Source organism: Gadus macrocephalus, chromosome 8 (genome assembly GCF_031168955.1).
Source record: "Gadus macrocephalus chromosome 8, ASM3116895v1".
Lineage (NCBI taxonomy): Eukaryota > Metazoa > Chordata > Actinopteri > Gadiformes > Gadidae > Gadus > Gadus macrocephalus.
Window position 1 is genome coordinate 12,208,428 of NC_082389.1, and position 18,325 is coordinate 12,226,752.

General features: G+C 45.1%; 1 protein-coding gene across 2 annotated transcripts; it reads left to right on the forward strand.

Annotated features, from left to right (window-relative positions):
• Positions 1 to 8,629: 8,629 nt before the first annotated feature.
• Positions 8,630 to 18,100, forward strand: LOC132463109 (ankyrin repeat domain-containing protein 33B-like). 2 transcript variants are annotated; one of them, XM_060059050.1, is made up of 5 exons: positions 8,630 to 9,386; positions 11,587 to 11,716; positions 14,225 to 14,365; positions 14,793 to 14,956; positions 15,414 to 18,100. In XM_060059050.1, exons 1-5 carry the CDS (start codon positions 9,207 to 9,209, stop codon positions 16,074 to 16,076), a joined length of 1,278 nt encoding a protein of 425 aa, XP_059915033.1. In that variant the 5' UTR covers positions 8,630 to 9,206; the 3' UTR covers positions 16,077 to 18,100. The 2 variants fall into 2 exon arrangements, with proteins under 2 accessions (XP_059915033.1, XP_059915032.1); XM_060059049.1 differs by having other exon boundaries at positions 9,243 to 10,389.
• The last annotated feature ends 225 nt before the right edge of the window (positions 18,101 to 18,325 follow it).

The following is an 18,325-nucleotide window of genomic DNA, read 5'->3' on the forward strand; positions in this document are numbered from 1 at the left end:
GTTTTTTTTCATGACGACCAAAAAAAACAACAGTGTTACCCCCTTTATGTTTTTTTTCATGACGACCAATAAAAAACAACAGTGTTACCCCTTATGTTTTTTTTCATGACGACCAATAAAAAACAACAGTTTTACCCCTTATGTTTCTTTTTCATGACGACCAATAAAATACGACATCAATAAAGAGGATATACATGACATTAAAATGTATGTGTGTATTTCTATTATTTCCCTTATGTTTTTTTTCACGACGACCAATTAAAAACAACAGTGTTACCGCTAATGTTTTTTTTCATGAAGACCAAAGAAAAACAACAGTGTCACCCCCTATGTTTTATTTGATACTCCGAACTTAACAATGCACCATCAAGACACCGGTTACAGTCATCGCAAAGGTTATACTTGACTTTAGAATTCGCATGAAATAGAGATACGCGTCGTCCAACAGAGGTCATCAACCGAACTTGAACCCCGGTCTCCAGGGGGTTAGGCAGAGTGCACTCCACTGCACCACTGAGGCAATGACAACACACAAAAATCAATCATCAATAAAGAGGATATACATGACATTAAAATGTATGTGTGTATTTCTATTATTTTCCTTATGTTTTTTTTCACGACGACCAATAATAAACAACAGTGTTACCCCTTATGTTTTTTTTCATGACGACCAAAAAAAACAACAGTGTTACGCCTTATGTTTTTTTTTCATGACGACCAATAAAATACGACAGTGTTACCCCTTATGTTTTTTTTCATGACGACCAATAAAAAACAACAGTGTTACCCCTTATGTTTTTTTCATGACGACCAAAGAAAAACAACAATGTTACCCCCTATGTTTTATTTGATAAAATACGACAGTGTTACCCCTTATGTTTTTTTTCATGACGACCAAAGAAAAACAACAATGTTACCCCCTGTGTTTTATTTGATAAAAACCAACAGTGTTACCCCCTTTATGTTTTTTTTAACGACGACCAATAATAAACAACAGTGTTACCCCTTATGTTTTTTTTCATGACGACCAAAAAAAAACAACAGTGTCACCCCCTATGGTTTATTTGATAAAAATCGACAGTGTTACCCCTTATGTTTTTTTTCATGACGACCAAAAAAAACAATAGTGTTACCCCTTATGTTTTTTTTCATGATGACCAATAAAAAACAACAGTGTTACCACTTATGTTTTTTTCATGACGACCAAAGAAAAACAACAATGTTCCCCCCTATGTTTTATTTGATAAAAATCGACAGTGTTACCCCTTATGTTTTTTTTCATGACGACCAATAAAATACGACAGTGTTACCCCTTATGTTTTTTTTCATGACGACCAAAGAAAAACAACAATGTTACCCCTGACAACGTTTTTGCAGGGATCCGAACATGAGCTGTTTAGAGTGTTAACATCCGAACTTAACAATGCACCATCAAGACACCTGTTACAGTCATCACAAAGGTTATACTTGACTTTAGAATTCGCATGAAATAGAGATATGAGTCGTCAAACAGAGGTCATCAACCGAACTTGAACCCCGGTCTCCAGGGGGTTAGGCAGAGTGCACACCACTGTACCACTGAGGCGAGGACAACACACAAAAATCAATCATCAATAAAGAGGATATAAATTACATTAAAATGTATGTGTGCATTTCTATTATTTCCCTTATGTTTTTTTTTACGACGACCAATAATAAACAACAGTGTTACCCCTTATGTTTTTTTTCATGACGACCAAAAAAAACAACAGTGTTACCCCTTATGTTTTTTTTTCATGACGACCAATAAAAAACAACAGTGTTACCCCTTACGTTTTTTTTCATGACGACCAAAAAACAACAACAGTGTCACCCCCTATGGTTTATTTGATAAAAATCGACAGTGTTACCCCTTATGTTTTTTTTCATGACGACCAAAAAAAACAATAGTGTTACCCCTTATGTTTTTTTTCATGATGACCAATAAAAAACAACAGTGTTACCACTTATGTTTTTTTCATGACGACCAAAGAAAAACAACAATGTTACCCCCTATGTTTTATTTGATAAAAATCGACAGTGTTACCCCTTATGTTTTTTTTCATGACGACCAATAAAATACGACAGTGTTACCACTTATGTTTTTTTCATGACGACCAAAGAAAAACAACAATGTTACCCCCTATGTTTTATTTGATAAAAATCGACAGTGTTACCCCTTATGTTTTTTTTCATGACGACCAATAAAATACGACAGTGTTACCCCTTATGTTTTTTTTCATGACGACCAAAGAAAAACAACAATGTTACCCCCTAAGTTTTATTTGATAAATATCGACAGTGTTTTCCCCTTATATTTATTTCATGATGGCCGATAACAAACGACAGAGTTACCCCTCATATTTTTTCCATGTTGACCAATAAAAAACAACAGTGGCACCCCTGACAACGTTTTTGCAGGGATCCGAACATGGGCTGTTTAGAGTGTTAACCTCCGAACTTAACAATGCACCATCAAGACACCTGTTACAGTCATCACAAAGGTTATACTTGACTTTAGAATTCGCATGAAATAGAGCTATGAGTCGTCCAACAGAGGTCATCAACCGAACTTGAACCCCGGTCTCCAGGGGGTTAGGCAGAGTGCACACCACTGTACCACTGAGGCGAGGACAACACACAAAAAACAATCATCAATAAAGAGGATATAAATGACATTAAAATGTATGTGTGCATTTCTATTATTTCCCTTATGTTTTTTTTTACGACGACCAATAATAAACAACAGTGTTACCCCTTATGTTTTTTTTCATGACGACCAAAAAAAACAACAGTGTTACCCCTTATGTTTTTTTTCATGACGACCAATAAAAAACAACAGTGTCACCCCTTATGTTTTTTTTCATGACGACCAAAGAAAAACAACAATGTTACCCCCTATGTTTTATTTGATAAATATCGACAGTGTTTTCCCCTTATATTTATTTCATGATGGCCGATAATAAACGACAGAGTTACCCCTCATATTTTTTCCATGTTGACCAATAAAAAACGACAGTGGCACCCCTGACAACGTTTTTGCAGGGATCCGAACATGAGCTGTTTAGAGTGTTAACCTCCGAACTTAACAATGCACCATCAAGACACCTGTTACAGTCATCACAAAGGTTATACTTGACTTTAGAATTCGCATGAAATAGAGACATGAGTCATCCAACAGAGGTCATCAACCAAACTTGAACCCCGGTCTCCAGGGGGTTAGGCAGAGTGCACACCACTGTACCACTGAGGCGAGGACAACACACAAAAATCAATCATCAATAAAGAGGATATAAATTACATTAAAATGTATGTGTGCATTTCTATTATTTCCCTTATGTTTTTTTTTACGACGACCAATAATAAACAACAGTGTTACCCCTTATGTTTTTTTTCATGACGACCAAAAAAAACAACAGTGTTACCCCTTATGTTTTTTTTTCATGACGACCAATAAAAAACAACAGTGTCACCCCTTATGTTTTTTTTCATGACGACCAAAAAAAAACAACAGTGTCACCCCCTATGTTTTATTTGATAAAAATCGACAGTGTTACCCCTTATGTTTTTTTTCATGACGACCAAAAAAACAACAGTGTTACCCCTTATGTTTTTTTTCATGACGGCCGATAAAAAACGACAGTGTTACCCCTTATGTTTTATTTGATAAAAAACGACAGTGTTACCCCCTATGTTTTTTTTGATGACGGCCGATAAAAAACGACAGTGTTACCCCTTATGTTTTTTTTGATGACGGCCGATTAAAAACGACAGTGTTACCCATTATGTTTTTTTTGATGACGGCCGATAAAAAACGACAGTGTTACCCCTTATGTTTTTTTTGATGACGGCCGATAAAAAACGACAGTGTTACCCCTTATGTTTTTTTTGATGACGGCCGATAAAAAACGACAGTGTTACCTCTTATGTTTTATTTGATAAAAAACGACAGTGCTACCCCTTATGTTTTTTTTGATGACGGCCGATAAAAAACGACAGTGTTACCCCTTATGTTTTTTTTGATGACGGCCGATAAAAAACGACAGTGTTACCCCTTATGTTTTATTTGATAAAAAACGATAGTGTTACCCCTTATGTTTTTTTTGATGACGGCCGATAAAAAACGACAGTGTTACCCCTTATGTTTTATTTGATAAAAAACGACAGTTTTACCCCTAATGTTTTTTTTGATGACGGCCGATAAAAAACAACAGTGTTACCCCTTATGTTTTTTTTGATGACGGCCGATAAAAAACGAGTGTTACCCCTTATGTTTTTTTTAATGACGGCCGATAAAAAACGACAGTGTTACCCCTTATGTTTTATTTGATAAAAAACGACAGTGTTACCCCTTATGTTTTATTAAAAAAACGAAAGTGTTATCCCTTACGTTTTATTTGATGACGGGCAATAAAAAAACGACAGTGTTACCCCTTATGGTTTCTTTCATGACGACCAAAGAAAAATGACAGTGTTACCCCTTATGTTTCATTTGATAATAACGACAGTGTTACCCCTCATGTTTCATTTGATTAAATTGACAGTGTTACCCCTTGTGTTTTTTTTCATGACGACCAAAGAAAAACAACAGTGTTACCCCCTATGTTTTATTTGATCAATATCGACAGAGTTAACCCTTATGTTTTTTTTCATGACGACCGATAAACGACAGTGTTACCCCTTATGTTTTTTCATGACGACCGATAAAAAGTGTTACCCCTTGTTTTTTTCCATGACGACCAATAAAAAAACAGCGTTACCCCTTATGGTTCTTTTCATGACGATCGATAAAAATCGACTGCGGTACCCTTGTTAACGTTTTTGCAGGGATCCGAACCTGAGCTGTTTGGGGTATTATCCTCCGAACTTATCAATGCACCATCAAGACACAGAAAGAAGTCAATACAATGGTTATACTTGACTTTATAATTCGCATGAAATAGAGATATGAGTCTCCCAACAGTGGATATCAACCGGTCTTGAACCCCGGACTCCAGGGGGTTAGCTCACAGCCCTCTCCACTTCCCACTGAGATTTATAAATGTAATATGTCTGTGGTTATATATGACACTGCAATAGACATGATAGCATTACGTTTCAAATTGACGATATTGTGGTTTCCACAGAAATTGAGCCGCGGTCGCCAGTGGGTTAGGCAGAGTACACTCCACTGCACCTCTGAGGCGATGACAATACAATGATCAATCATCAATAAAGAGGATATACATGACATTAAAATGTATGTGTGTTTTTCTATTATTTCCCTTATGTTTTTTTTCATGACGACCAATAAAATACGACAGTGTTACCCCATATGTTTTTTTCATGACGACCGATAAAAACAGTGTTACCCCTTGTGTTTTTTTTCATGACGACCAATAAAAAAACAGCGTTACCCCTTATGTGTTTTTTCATGACGACCGATAGAAAACGACAGTGTTACCCCTTATGTGTTAGGGTTGCGGGTGCAGGCAGGACCCAGATGCAGACGGTTTGGGGAGAACAGCACTTTATTTCTGCCAAAGGCTAAGGCAAGGAGCAAGGGAACACAGGTGACAACAGAGAACATGCAGGACGAACTAACCACAATGACAGCACAAGGAACAAATGAAAGACGAGGGCTTAAGTAACAAACACAACGAGGAACAGCTGAGACACATTAGGGGAGGGAACAGTAATCAACACAGGAGGGAAACACACCAAAACACGACAGACCATGACAGTACCCCCCCCTTAAGGGTCGACTCCCAGGCGACCCACGACAAGCAAAAAAAACGAAGAAAGTCAAACCCAAAATGGGTGGGTGGAGGGGCGCCAGGAGGGGGGAATCAAAAAAATAAATGGACTGGGGCAGAGCGGAGGGACGTCAGGCGGGCGGCCAGAAAACTGCCCCAGGGCATGGCAGGAAGCCTCAGGCGGACGGCCTGGGGGGCAAGCAGAGGCAGAGTGAAGGCGGAACCCTTCAGGAGGCCGGCAGCAAGTACGATGAGGGCTCAGTCCCTCAGGAGGCCGGCAGCGGCGAAGGCGGAACCCTTCAGGAGGCCGGTGAAGACCAGGTAGAGGGCGGGTCCCCTCTGGAGGAAGGAGAGGTAGAGGGCGGGTCCCCTCAGGAGGAAGGCGAGGTAGAGGGCGGGTCCCCTCTGGAGGAAGGCGAGGCAGAGGGCGGGTCCCCTCTGGAGGAAGGCCAGGTAGAGGGCAGATCCCCTCTGGAGGAAGGCCAGGTAGAGGGCGGGTCCCCTCTGGAGGAAGGCGAGGCAGAGGGCGGGTCCCCTCTGGAGGAAGGCCAGGTAGAGGGCGGGTCCCCTCTGGAGGAAGGCCAGGTAGAGGGCGGGTCCCCTCTGGAGGAAGGCCAGGTAGAGGGCGGACCCCCTCTGGAAGGCGGGACCCCTCAGGAAGGCAAGGTAGAGGGCTGGTCCCCTCTGGAGGTAGGCGAGGTAGAGGGCGGACCCCCTCTGGAAGGCGGGACCCCTCAGGAAGGCAAGGTAGAGGGCTGGTCCCCTCTGGAGGAAGAGGGCGTGCCCCTTCCAAAAGGTTTGGAAGGCGGGACCCCTCTGGAAGGCCTTGAAGAGGAACCACCCTCGGGAAGGAGTGGAGGAGGACCCCACAGGCAGGAGCGGAGGGCGTGCCTCCCATGGACGGTCTGGAGGCAAGGTAGAGGGCTGGTCCCCTCTGGAGGAAGAGGGCGTGAAAAACAACAATGTTACCCCTTATGTTTTTTTTTCATGACGACCAATAAAATACGACATCAATAAAGAGGATATACATGACATTAAAATGTATGTGTGTATTTCTATTATCTCCCTTATGTTTTTTTTCACGACGACCAATAATAAACGACAGAGTTACCCCTCATGTTTTTTTTAATGACGACCAAAGAAAAACAACAATGTTACCCCCTATGTTTTATTTGATAAAAATCGACAGTGTTACCCCTTATGTTTATTTTTCATGACGACCAATAAAATACGACAGTGTTACCCCTTATGTTTTTTTTCATGACAACCAAAGAAAAACAACAATGTTACCCCCTATGTTTTATTTGATAAAAATCGACAGTGTTACCCCTTATGTTTATTTCATTACGGCCTATAAAAAACGACAGAGTTACCCCTCATGTTTTTTCCATGTTGACCAATAAAAAACAACAGTGTTACCCCCTTTATGTTTTTTTTCCACAACGACCAAAAAAAAACAGCAGTGTTACCCCTTATTTTTTTTTTCATGACGACCAATAAAAAACAACAGTGTTACTTCTTCGCAATAGTCTGTTCACCTATAAAATGTTTCACCGGTTCCAGCATTTGTTAAATTTGTAGAGTCCTTAATCACCATTACAGTCTCAAGGTGAAGTATTTATGACACGCCCCTTTACCCAAGCCCCCTTGAAATTAGCAAGGATGAAACGCATAGTAGGGGATCCCTTCTTCCAGGGATGATCAGGAGTGGGTGCCATCATTGACTCAGGTAAATACATGCACATCGAATTTATTTTATCTGATTAATAGTTTCAGCTGATAAAAATGTGGACATTCCTGGTGCTTGAGGGTGTTTGAGGGAAACACATTCATCTACTGCCACATGGTGGCAGTAGTAAGGACTGCAGTCCATATTTCTATGCATCGAAAAGTGGTAGAAGCCGTGTCATACCTGCTATATTTATATTTTGGTTATAGGGCCTTCTTCTAAAAAAATATTTTAAATATATAATGCTATAATTTTTAATTTTAATACTTATATCACGCTTTATTGGATGCGCAGGCCAACAAAACTAACTTTATTTACGAATATAAAGGGATATGTCTTATTTATAACAGGACTATTTTCAAAAAATCGTCATCAACTATGGTAGAAATATTTACACAGACCTATGTTAATAATGATTATGGAGAACAATTAAGACCCAAACCTATAGCCTGCATAACAACCCACAGTTGCCAATATTCAGCTTCCCATAACCGAAAAAATATCGAAAGTAAATGGTTATAGCTAAGTATCAGTTGGTTTTAGATGTTGGATATACATGTTCTCTGGGGAGTGAATTGTTCTGAGAACAGGACAACTGCGGGGGAACGGAGACGGTAATAAGGCCAAGGGATATTTCTGACCAATCCAATTAGGGACTACCCTTAACTAGCCTCAACTGCACAGCAAGTCCTCAGATTAAGGTCATACGCTCATGAAGCACTCCCATACACATACTAAATCACTTCCACCAACTATCTCTTGAATCTGATTATTTGATGAATACGGGATTAATCGGGCCAGAAAACCCTGCAGCCTGCGTCACAAAATAAAAATAAGCAAACCGTAATCCTCAAATTGTCATAAATATATGTCAATGCGCCACTGTCAGTGGCTGAACTGAAATTGTCGAAGTTCCACTGGAAATGACACCTTAAGGGTTGAAAATTTGGGTCGTTTTGGGTAGACTTGTGTTTGCACCCTTAGTAAGATGAGAATCAGAGGGAATGTGTCATGCACGGTTGGGTCACTAGTCCTAGACATGTTCTGCTTGGTTTACTCAAAAGAGGGCAGCTAGTTTGTTACTTCTTAAGTAGTGCATATTTTTGTCTGAATTAATGGAGAGTGGAGGGGAGGACTACATTTAAAAGTCTACACAGAGTGACAGTGAAAGCAAAGGACTTAAAGAAAGAGATTAAAAAAAAGGGAGCTAGAGCAAAAATATACGAAGAACATTAACCTTATATGAAACTAGTCGTCCCGGGTCAAGTAAAACAATAAAAAAGTTGGAAAATAACACAGAAAAATGGCAGTCAATACGCGTAGACCACCCCTGGACCAATCCCCCCTGCCCTACCAGCAACACTAGCTCACTAATGGGTGAAAGGTGGCTGTGTGAGGCTCCAATGTGTTGTCAGATAGAAGAAAGAGTCCCAGGCCCAGATGGAGAGAGAGAGAGTGAGAGGAGAGAGACGCACACACACACACTAAGTGGATTATCACTCAGTTCACTAGAATGCGCCTCCGTCTCATCAGCGGCGGATATTAAATATTTGCCTTCTGGGGAATACAGGCTTAGTTAAGTAGCCTCACACTGGTGACAGTATCACTTAATCCAGCCCGGAGCCTAGCGCATTCCTTTGAGCCTGGCTTTATTCGAGAACAAAGCTGGGGTGTGTAGGACCTGGACTTCCCTGCTGGACTACAGGAACACCTGTGTGTGTGCCATGACAAAACCCTGTGGGGAAGGACTTGGTTTACCAGGAAACAGTGTAGTGGGTATTTCTTTTATAATTGCGGTAGGTTTGGGATTACAGAAGAGCGATGCGTCCTCATGGATTACTTGTGCCTTACAACGGCTCCTGGCTGGGTTTCCTGTGGCAAGAAAAGACTATCCGTCACTGCAGGTAAATCTCCATTAGCGTGTAAGGAAGATGTACACGCTAACCTCATGGGCATGCACTATATTTATGCACTTTGTGGATCCATTTTTTAACCCAATTATAGCAGATGCCTATACTTGGAATAACTCAACTCAGACCAACGGGAGAGGCATGTTTTTGACATCTATGGCAACCTGAGAACTCTTTATCAATGAGGTATGAAGGAACATCTATGACATCAGCGAGCAACTCCCGGGATCTCTGGTGACCCCTGACCCTTATTGGATTTCGTTTTCACACTTCCACTGGAACACTACAAGAAACAGGTGCCAGGGATAACGCGGTCTGAGGTCCACCTCAACACTTTCCCTTCCCCCCAGAATGTTCTAATGTGTGTCCTTCTACCAGGTGGGCCTAAACACCCCTCCCCCCTGTCCCGCCCCCCTCCCACCCTCCCCTGACCCCCCGTGACCCTGCCTTCGGCCGGTACTCCAAAAGGACAAGAGACGGAAGGTGGTGGTGGTGGCGGAGGTGGTGTTGATTGTGTCGTGGGGGTTAAATGGTGTTGATAACTGAGGACCTGAACGGAGGGTTAAAGGTCACACAGAATGGAACGGCCGGAGGTGCCAAAATGGCCATCGGATCCCCCATCATGTCAATGGACAGGGAAGAGGAAGAGTCGGACGACAGCGAGTGCGGCGGAGGCGGTAGCGGCAGCGATGGCGACTCCGAGGACTCGCGGAACTACTGGGAGGACGACGACGACGACGTGTACCAGGAGTTCGAGGAGCTGGACTTCGAGTCCCTGCCCGACCGGTCGGACACGTGGAGCACCCTCTCCGACGACTCCTTCTACCCGCCGGACGACGCGCTGGCGTCGGGCCTGCAGTGCCTGGCGAAACCGGGCAGCCCCGAGCCCATCTCGCTGTTCAAGGCGTGCGGCAACAACAACCCCGTCATCGTCAAGATCCTGATCCGGCAGGGCGTGTCCGAGGAGGAGGTCAGGGAGACGGACAGGAACCGCAGAGTAAGTGTCCGGCTCTGGTGGGAGGTTATCGAGGTGTAGGAAGGGTGTGGGTTTATGGGGACGCTGTTGGTTTTAGAGGGACATGATCGGTTTCTAGGGACCCTGGTGGTTTAGAGGGACCCTGTTTGTTTAGAGGGATCAATTTGTCATATCTGAAGGCGTTGGGTTTGTATCTGATGGCATGTTCTTTACAATATTTCTCTGTGTGTGTGTTTGTGTGTGTATGCGTGTGTGGGTCATGTGACCCAGTTCTGAAGCGGAAAGATCCCAGTGTTGCTTTGAGAGTCGCTCCTTAAGCCACAGTGTAGGAGGGAGAAAGGTGAACAAGAGTATGTGAAAGAGAGCGAGGGATAGATGGAGATGCAGAGACACCAGAGAGTGAGAAAGACATTCATAGAGAGGATGGAGAGAGTGAGAGGCAGAGTAGGAAGGAACATTTCTCGGAGAACCTGCCAACGTCTGCAAAAGACCAGTTCGATTATTTTTCTGGAATGGGCACAACGTGGGGTCGTTAGGGCATCAAGCTGCCCTTTTCAACCTGGGAATACGGATTATGTTGTCATGGAGACGAGCCGTCTCCATGACGGCTGAGGCAGTTCTCGAGATACGGTCCGGAAAAAAGGTCAAGTGTGGAGTGACCTTCCAGGGAAAATGTCAGTTTCTCCTCCAAACTTCTCATGAGATATTGATTAAAAGCCTGGGTTCAGTGATAAGACGGTATTGTGAGAGGTTTGGGATGAAGGCCTCTACCAAACGACAGATGAGTATTATATATCAGTAACCGAAACCAGAGTCGACATCAGATAATGTGATTTATTTGTATATATCGAGGTAATATTTATTAGCTCATGTGAAAGGCCAACTGTCACTGGGCAGGGAATACCTTGCCTCTGGGAAAGTTTGGTGGCGAAAAACCACTTTGTTGGTGGAATAGGGCTGGTTCACTTCAGACAACATCAGAACGTCCCTCAATGTCCCCAAACTGCTCTCTATGCCTTAAGAAGATTGTACAGAATCCCTTAGCATTCCACCTGAAAGCAACTGTAATAAACATACACACAGTCAACGGTGTTTGTGGATGAGGGCTGTTTTTTTTTTACACACACTCCACCACCAGTTATAAAACCATTGGCCATCGTAACAAGCCTAAACACTACAGTGTGTAATGTAACCACTGTTTTCTGCTCTTGTTTCCAGACTGGGCTGATTATAGCGTGTTACCAAGGTTACGTGGACGTGGTCATCGCTCTGGCCCAGTGCCCGTACCTCGACGTCAACTGGCAGGACAACGAGGGCAACACGGCACTCATAACAGCGGTGCAAGCAGGTACTAAGACGGAGAACAGAACTCTTGTGTTTCATTACTGGTATCATCAAGCCCCTGATTCCTCAACCCCCCCGATTGAACCCCTGTATATTTACCTCCTCAACCCTTACCTCAGGGCTTCTCAACATAGGGGTCACGACCCCATGGGAGGCAACCCAGCACACGGAAGGAATTGTAGAGACTGACCCCTTCTGGGAACCCTGGATTATGTTGTACTTCTATGTAGAATAGCATGTTCCGTAGGCTGTCTCGTATCTACGAGAAGCGTGGTGGAGGAGAAAGCGTAACCGACACGGACAGTTTTCAGGCATTAACCGTTCAAATGGTTGAACCTTTTGCTTTCGCGCTCTGATATTGATCCAGGAGATTTGTTTAGAGTTCATCAGAGATGACCTCTGGAATTATTGAATTCAGTGCTCCTCATACCCCTCTACTCCCCATGGGAAGTCCATGATCAATGGATCGTGTGTGTGTGTGTGTGTGTGTGTGTGTGTGTGTGTGTGTGTATGTGTGTGTGTGTGTGTGTGTGTGTGTGTGTGTGTGTGTGTGTGCGTGTGTGTGTGTGTTTGTGTGTGTGTGTGTGTGTGTTTGTGTGTGTGTGTGTGTGTGTGTGTGTGTGTGTGTGTGTGTGTGTGTGTGTGTGTGTGTGTGTGTGTGTGTGTGTGTGTGTGTGTGTGTGTGTGTGTGTGTGTGTGTGTGTGTGTTCTTCTATACCCCGATCAGAAAAAACGGACACGGACAAAACATTTCAGAGCATTAATGGGTGGACAGATGTACAACGATAATAAAAGATGTGTGACCCCAGACTAAAACCTCATGGGTAGTAACTAACTATAAACTATCATAGCTCTGGGACATGGTCCATAGACCATGGAACATAGCGACCCTTTTCTGTCCTACGGAGAAAACCTCTTTTTATAATATTTAAACACCAGTTGAACAAGGCAGTGTCGCGAACTGGCTGCAGGTAAGAGCAGAGATTAAATTATGAGAACCGGCAGTGAGATTACAGATCTGATCTGATCAAGACCAGTCAATGCCCCATAACCCCTTCCTCCGTAGCCGTGTGCTAAGTATGACGAATGAATCCCGATCGAAGGGGATGATGAATGTCTTCACATCACGGTTCATTCTCTGCACCATTAACGGGACCATCCATCCCCCTCTTCCGGTGGCGTAGCTTCCTGCCCCACCTCATCAGGCGGCCGAGTCGGGGAAGGAGGTGCTGGTGGTGGTCGTCGGGGTGGGGTGGGGTGCAGGAGGTGGTGGTCGGGGTGGGGTGGGGTGCAGGAGGTGGTGGTCGGGGTGGGGTGGGGTGCAGGAGGTGGTGGTCGGGGTGGGGTGGGTTGGGGTGCAGGAGGTGGTGGTCGGGGTGGGGTGGGGTGGGGTGCAGGAGGTGGTGGTCGGGGTGGGGTGGGGTGCAGGAGGTGGTGGTCGGGGTGGGGTGGGGTGCAGGAGGTGGTGGTCGGGGTGGGGTGGGGTGCAGGAGGTGGTGGTCGGGGTGGGGTGGGGTGCAGGAGGTGGTGGTCGGGGTGGGGTGGGGTGCAGGAGGTGGCGGGGAGGGGGGGGGGGGTGATTCTGTTGGGTGAGAAGGTGATGGTGGAAGGTCGGGGTGCAGGAGGTGGTGGTCTTTGGGGAGGGGGGGGGGGGGGTGGTGGGTGAGGCTAGGAAGTGGTGGTCGGGTGAGTGGTGGGGGTTGGGGTGAGGAGATGGTAGTGAGGAGGTGGTGGCCTGGGGTGAGGGGTAGGTGTCTGTGGGGGTTGGGTTGAGTAGGTTGAGGAAGAGGTGAATCAGAAAGTGAACACAAACGCAGTTGTTGTTTCTTTGACGTGTGTGTGGCCTGTACAATGATGAGGTTATAAGGTTCTGTTTATAATTGACATGTCTGATTGATAAGAGATAATCTACTGGATTACGTGCATTTCTTTCCTCCTTTTGCTTTGCAAAATAAGCGTGACAAACATGACGGATCAGATCTAGCTGCAAGCGGTTTTCCTTTAAATTTCCACGGCAGAACCACCCAATCTCATTTAACAGATTAAGGCCCGCTTTGTGTGTCTGGCCAAAGCAATATGCCAAACAACGACAGGCTAAATGTGTTTTGTTCTTCTGCCTTTTCTTACTCTGGTTGTGCTCTACTGTGCAGCATGTAGCATGTAACTCTAGTAGCCTTTCAGTTGAAGTTCCTTTTTCCGAAGAGGCATTTTGGACCTAACTTGGGAAGTTTAGGCACCCAATAGTCATTTAGGAAGGAGATGCTTTTATCCCAAGTGACTTGTGGTGACAGAAAGACAGAGGAAAAATAGGGTTATACAGTACACTACAGGCAGGCTGCAGATGTTGACACTCAGACCAAGAACCAAACGCCTGGGGGTCAACCCCCCCCTAGCCACCACTCCCTCTCACGTCCTGGTAGAATGGATTCCCAGTGTTTCCAGTTGAGCCTTTGTACTCTGGCCCGGGCGGGAGCTATGAGCACCGTTTGCTTTCTTTTCTGGGTCTCCGCAGGGCACCTCATGATCTCCAACCACCTGCTCAACTACTTCCCCAGGCTGGACATCGAGAGGAGGAACTGCCACGGGTTCACGGCCCTGATGAAGGCCGCCATGCAGGGCCGGGCGGAGTGTGTCAGGGCGCTGATGATGGCCGGTAACGATACCCCGAGACTAAACCTTCCCTAGTGATGACCGGACGGATTAACACCAAGCCCTCGACCTCTGAGCCCTGCTCCCTGCACACATCATAGTTGTACTACTGGGCATGGCATGCACGAATTAACATTCAGCCCCCACTGAGGGGTATTGGGTCTCTCTCATACATGGCCATCACTTCTAGGACTCCTCTAGCAAGATGCCCGACCACTACCTCAACGACACGTATCTGAAGTCCCTGTAGATCGCTACATTAAATAGTAAACAGTAGTTCAACAGACAAAAAGCACCAGTAGTCATTGTTCTCTTAGAGCTCTACTCCGGTCTCGGTGACCACATCAGTGCCTGTGCATATGTCCAAACTATGCCTTATCGGTCCAGAACCTTCCAGGTTCTGACCCGTCCCTACTACTGTTCCCCCCCAGGCGGGGACATGGAGGCCAGGGACTACAGCCGCCAGCAGACACCCATGGAGTGGGCTCTGTTCACGGGCCGCTACGAGACGTCTTTCCTCATGGAGAGGCTGATGGCACAGCCCTGCGCAGAGCAGTTCTGCAACAACTTCTCCTTGGAATGGCCCATGCTTGAGGTTGGTGGGCAATATGTTATAACCTCCACAAGACACCGTCTCATCCCCTGCAGTACTCTGCGCCACTGTGATACTAAATGTGAGGCAGCTGTTTAATTATTTTTTCATTCATAATAGATCGGTGAGTATCTCAAGTTAGCTAGCTGAGAAACATGGACCTTCTGTTCAATAAACTGCTATTGTATCCTAATTGCTCATCACAAGAGATTCCTGGCTTGGAAGCAATCATTTATGAAATGAAATCCAGACAAAAGCCAAACGTCCAGTAAAGTATACTGAAACAGTCCGACTTATTTTGATGTTCAGAATAAGATCCATATCGACATGGATAATGAATGTTGTGTTCTGTTTAGTCATGGATGATCATGGGTGGTCAATATAAACCAAACACACCAATAATAGACTGCGTGTACCAGTCCCCTAAACAATCCCCCTGGCCGCCCGGATCCATCCGCAGGAGCTGGTGGCCCGATCCCAGGAGCCCAAGTCCTGCTGGGGCCGCCTCGGCGACCTGCTGAACTGCTGCCCCGTCACCCTGCACCTCAGCAACAAGGTGAACCCGGTGGACGACGGTGTCCTGGACCACATGGTGCGCGTCACCACCAGCCTGCTCAGCCCCCTCATCGCCACCGCCTGCCACACCGTCTGCCCCGGCAGCCCGCCCTGCGTGGGCAAGCGCCGCTTCGCCGTGCCGGAGATCCTCCGCCGGCAGCGCGTGGACCAGCTGCGGCAGCTGGGGCCCGGGAGGCACGACAACTACCAGCGGCTCTTACAGAACTCCCGGGTGCTCCTGGTGCCCTCGGCCCAGGGCCGGCGGGCCAGCCTGCAGCCCCAGCTCCTCCGGGAGGTGGCGGCCGTCTCCTCGGTGGCCATGCGGAGGGCCAGCCTGCTGCCGCTGCACATGATGAGGCGGAGCAGCGTGAGGCCGGGCCCCGTGGTGCCCAAGGTGAGGCTGTGCAAGGCCCCGTCGCCCTCCTACGTGCCGGAGGCGACCGGGTGCCGCCGCGACGACCCCGCCCACCTGCAGATCCCCAAGTGGAAGTACAAGAAGAAGGCGGAGGGGAGCAAGGAGGAGGAGGCGGCGAGGCAGCAGGTGTTTCCTCTGACCAAGAGGAAGTGAGAGCAACGCGGAGGAGGAGGGGAGAAGAGGTGGGAGATGAAGTAGGGGATGCTGCCTCATGGGACGTAAGGGTCAAAGGGCGTTGTTGGAGGTGGGACAATTTTGGAAAATGTATGCGAGGAACCAAGAGGAAGTTTAAGCACGCTGGAATTAACTTGGAAGTTAGGAATGAGCTAAACAGCTACGTGGAATTAGCCTGATGCTAAAGAGCGAGCTAGTCACTTGACCAATGGAGCGCTACATGAGCAGGGAAAGATGTCTTCCATCTATAAAGGAAAATAAAAGGGCCAGAGAGAGAGCGAGGATAGAGAGGGGTACGGGGTGGGTGCACAATAAATGTATGCCCACTAGGCAACGCGCCAGCCGGCTTGTTCCCGGAGGGGTTAGGAGTTTCGTTGTCTTGGTAACATTGACGCTCCAGCCAGGAAGTATAAACCCTTTATCGCCCAGACAAGCTGCCCTGCCTCCTGAACCACTGCATCTCTCAGCAGTACAGGAGTGAGGACGGTAAGGAACATAAAAAGCCCAGATAAAACGAAGGCAAGATAGAGGTAAATAGATATGTCAATTGGAAAACTCTTGCACTAAGCAGCTTACAATGCAACACCTTTTTTACTAAGTGCACTGCCTGTAACACTCACATTACAGCAGCAACACCGTTTGGATGAGCGAGTCTCTCCAATTCAACAGAAGTATAGAGATAAAAGACAAAACGAAGAGGAAGAAATGGAGATTTCCTGAAGAAGACATTGTTTTGCCCAAACATTATTGAATTTAGGCTGAGCAGATGGCCACTGGAAAAGCCCGGGATTGATACTGGGATAGACAATGAAGTGGGTTTCTTTGGCTAAGAAATACTGCAAAAGGGCTTTTTAATCGAGTGCGATTTCTGACATTTCCGCTGGGAATCTCAAGCCTGCTTTCGTATAATGGCTATGCAAATCGTTTGCCACACAGGACAAAACATAATTAAAAAAGTGTCTCTTAGTGCCTGTTTACTGCAGTGCATTCAGACTTGACGCCATTAAAGGCAGATTATGTTGAGTTAAGTCTGAACACACCTGAACACCTCTCAGCCGCCTATTGAAATATTCTAGAAGATGGCTCAATATTTGTTCTGTGGAAGGTAGTGATATAAAGCTGTAGTTGCAATTCGTACCAACAGGGTCGACATTCTACAATGCAAATTTTTTTTCTTCAACAAAGCATTAATTTTAATTAATGAGAAGGGATAATGATACACTCATGTGAGACGGGAAGCTCAGGTTTTCTCTGTTATCAAAATAAAAAAATTCTCTATTCTTTGATCCCATTGCAGATTTCAATATATAAATAAATCATTTGATTAGACAGAATGTGTACAGGCCTACTGAAATACATAATCCTACATGCAAGTCATTAATAAGACCTTCATTCAGTCATTCACAGGGCTAATAAATATGATTGTACTTGGTTTTTTCTAAAGATACGGAGGATTTCGATTTCTGATTTTGTTATTTATTTGTCTAATGTTTAAGACCAAAGGGTCAATAGAGAGATTCATAGGCCTAGATAATGTAGGCCTACATGTATAGCTTTGATGATTACATGTATATTCTGCAAAATAACGTTTCTTCCCGCTCGTTTGTAATCAATTCACCCTCAAATTCAGATTTTCTTCAATTTCTTTATTTTTACAATGTGTAAGGACTTGAGAGTTCAAACTCTAAATGTCAATGTGGCAAAAGGCGTCTCCTCTCTGCTCCGGCGTGTCACGCAAGCTGTTTAGTCCCAAGAGAATCGGGAACGTGAATGAATGGAAGCATCAGTCATTTGCTCTTGGATGTTGTCTCTTTTCTGTTTGACGTTATTCTGGTTTCTCTGTGGTGTTATAAATATCGCCTTGGTGAACCTGCCATCCATGTCCAGTCAACTTACCTTTTCAGTCAATACCACACCACCCTAGAACTAACTCGATAGTGGCTATTATGATGCACTCCCAGAACAAAGGTACAAAGTTTTTTATTTTACTAATCAGAGGGCTTTTTTTTTTTATTTCAAAGTATACATTTTTTCGACCAATCAGATTGCTCAAAAATGTTTGAATTCTTTTCGACCAATGACATCACTCGAAAATAAATAGAGCGATAGTTTGAGTGAGGCTAAAGCCTCACTCAACCGATTAGCAACGTTTATATCGGTGCATCGACCGATTCTTGGTCATTTTGAAATCTTATCACTTATCGATGTAGTTTCATCTGTATTTAATC

Coding starts and splice junctions, on each gene's coding strand:
- LOC132463109 (XM_060059049.1), top strand. CDS start 9,922: ATGGTGTTGATAACTGAGGACCTGAACGGAGGGTTAAAGGTCACACAG. Junction 11,717..14,224: donor CATAACAGCGGTGCAAGCAG/GTACTAAGACGG, acceptor GGGTCTCCGCAG/GGCACCTCATGATCTCCAAC. Junction 14,957..15,413: donor TGGAATGGCCCATGCTTGAG/GTTGGTGGGCAA, acceptor ATCCATCCGCAG/GAGCTGGTGGCCCGATCCCA.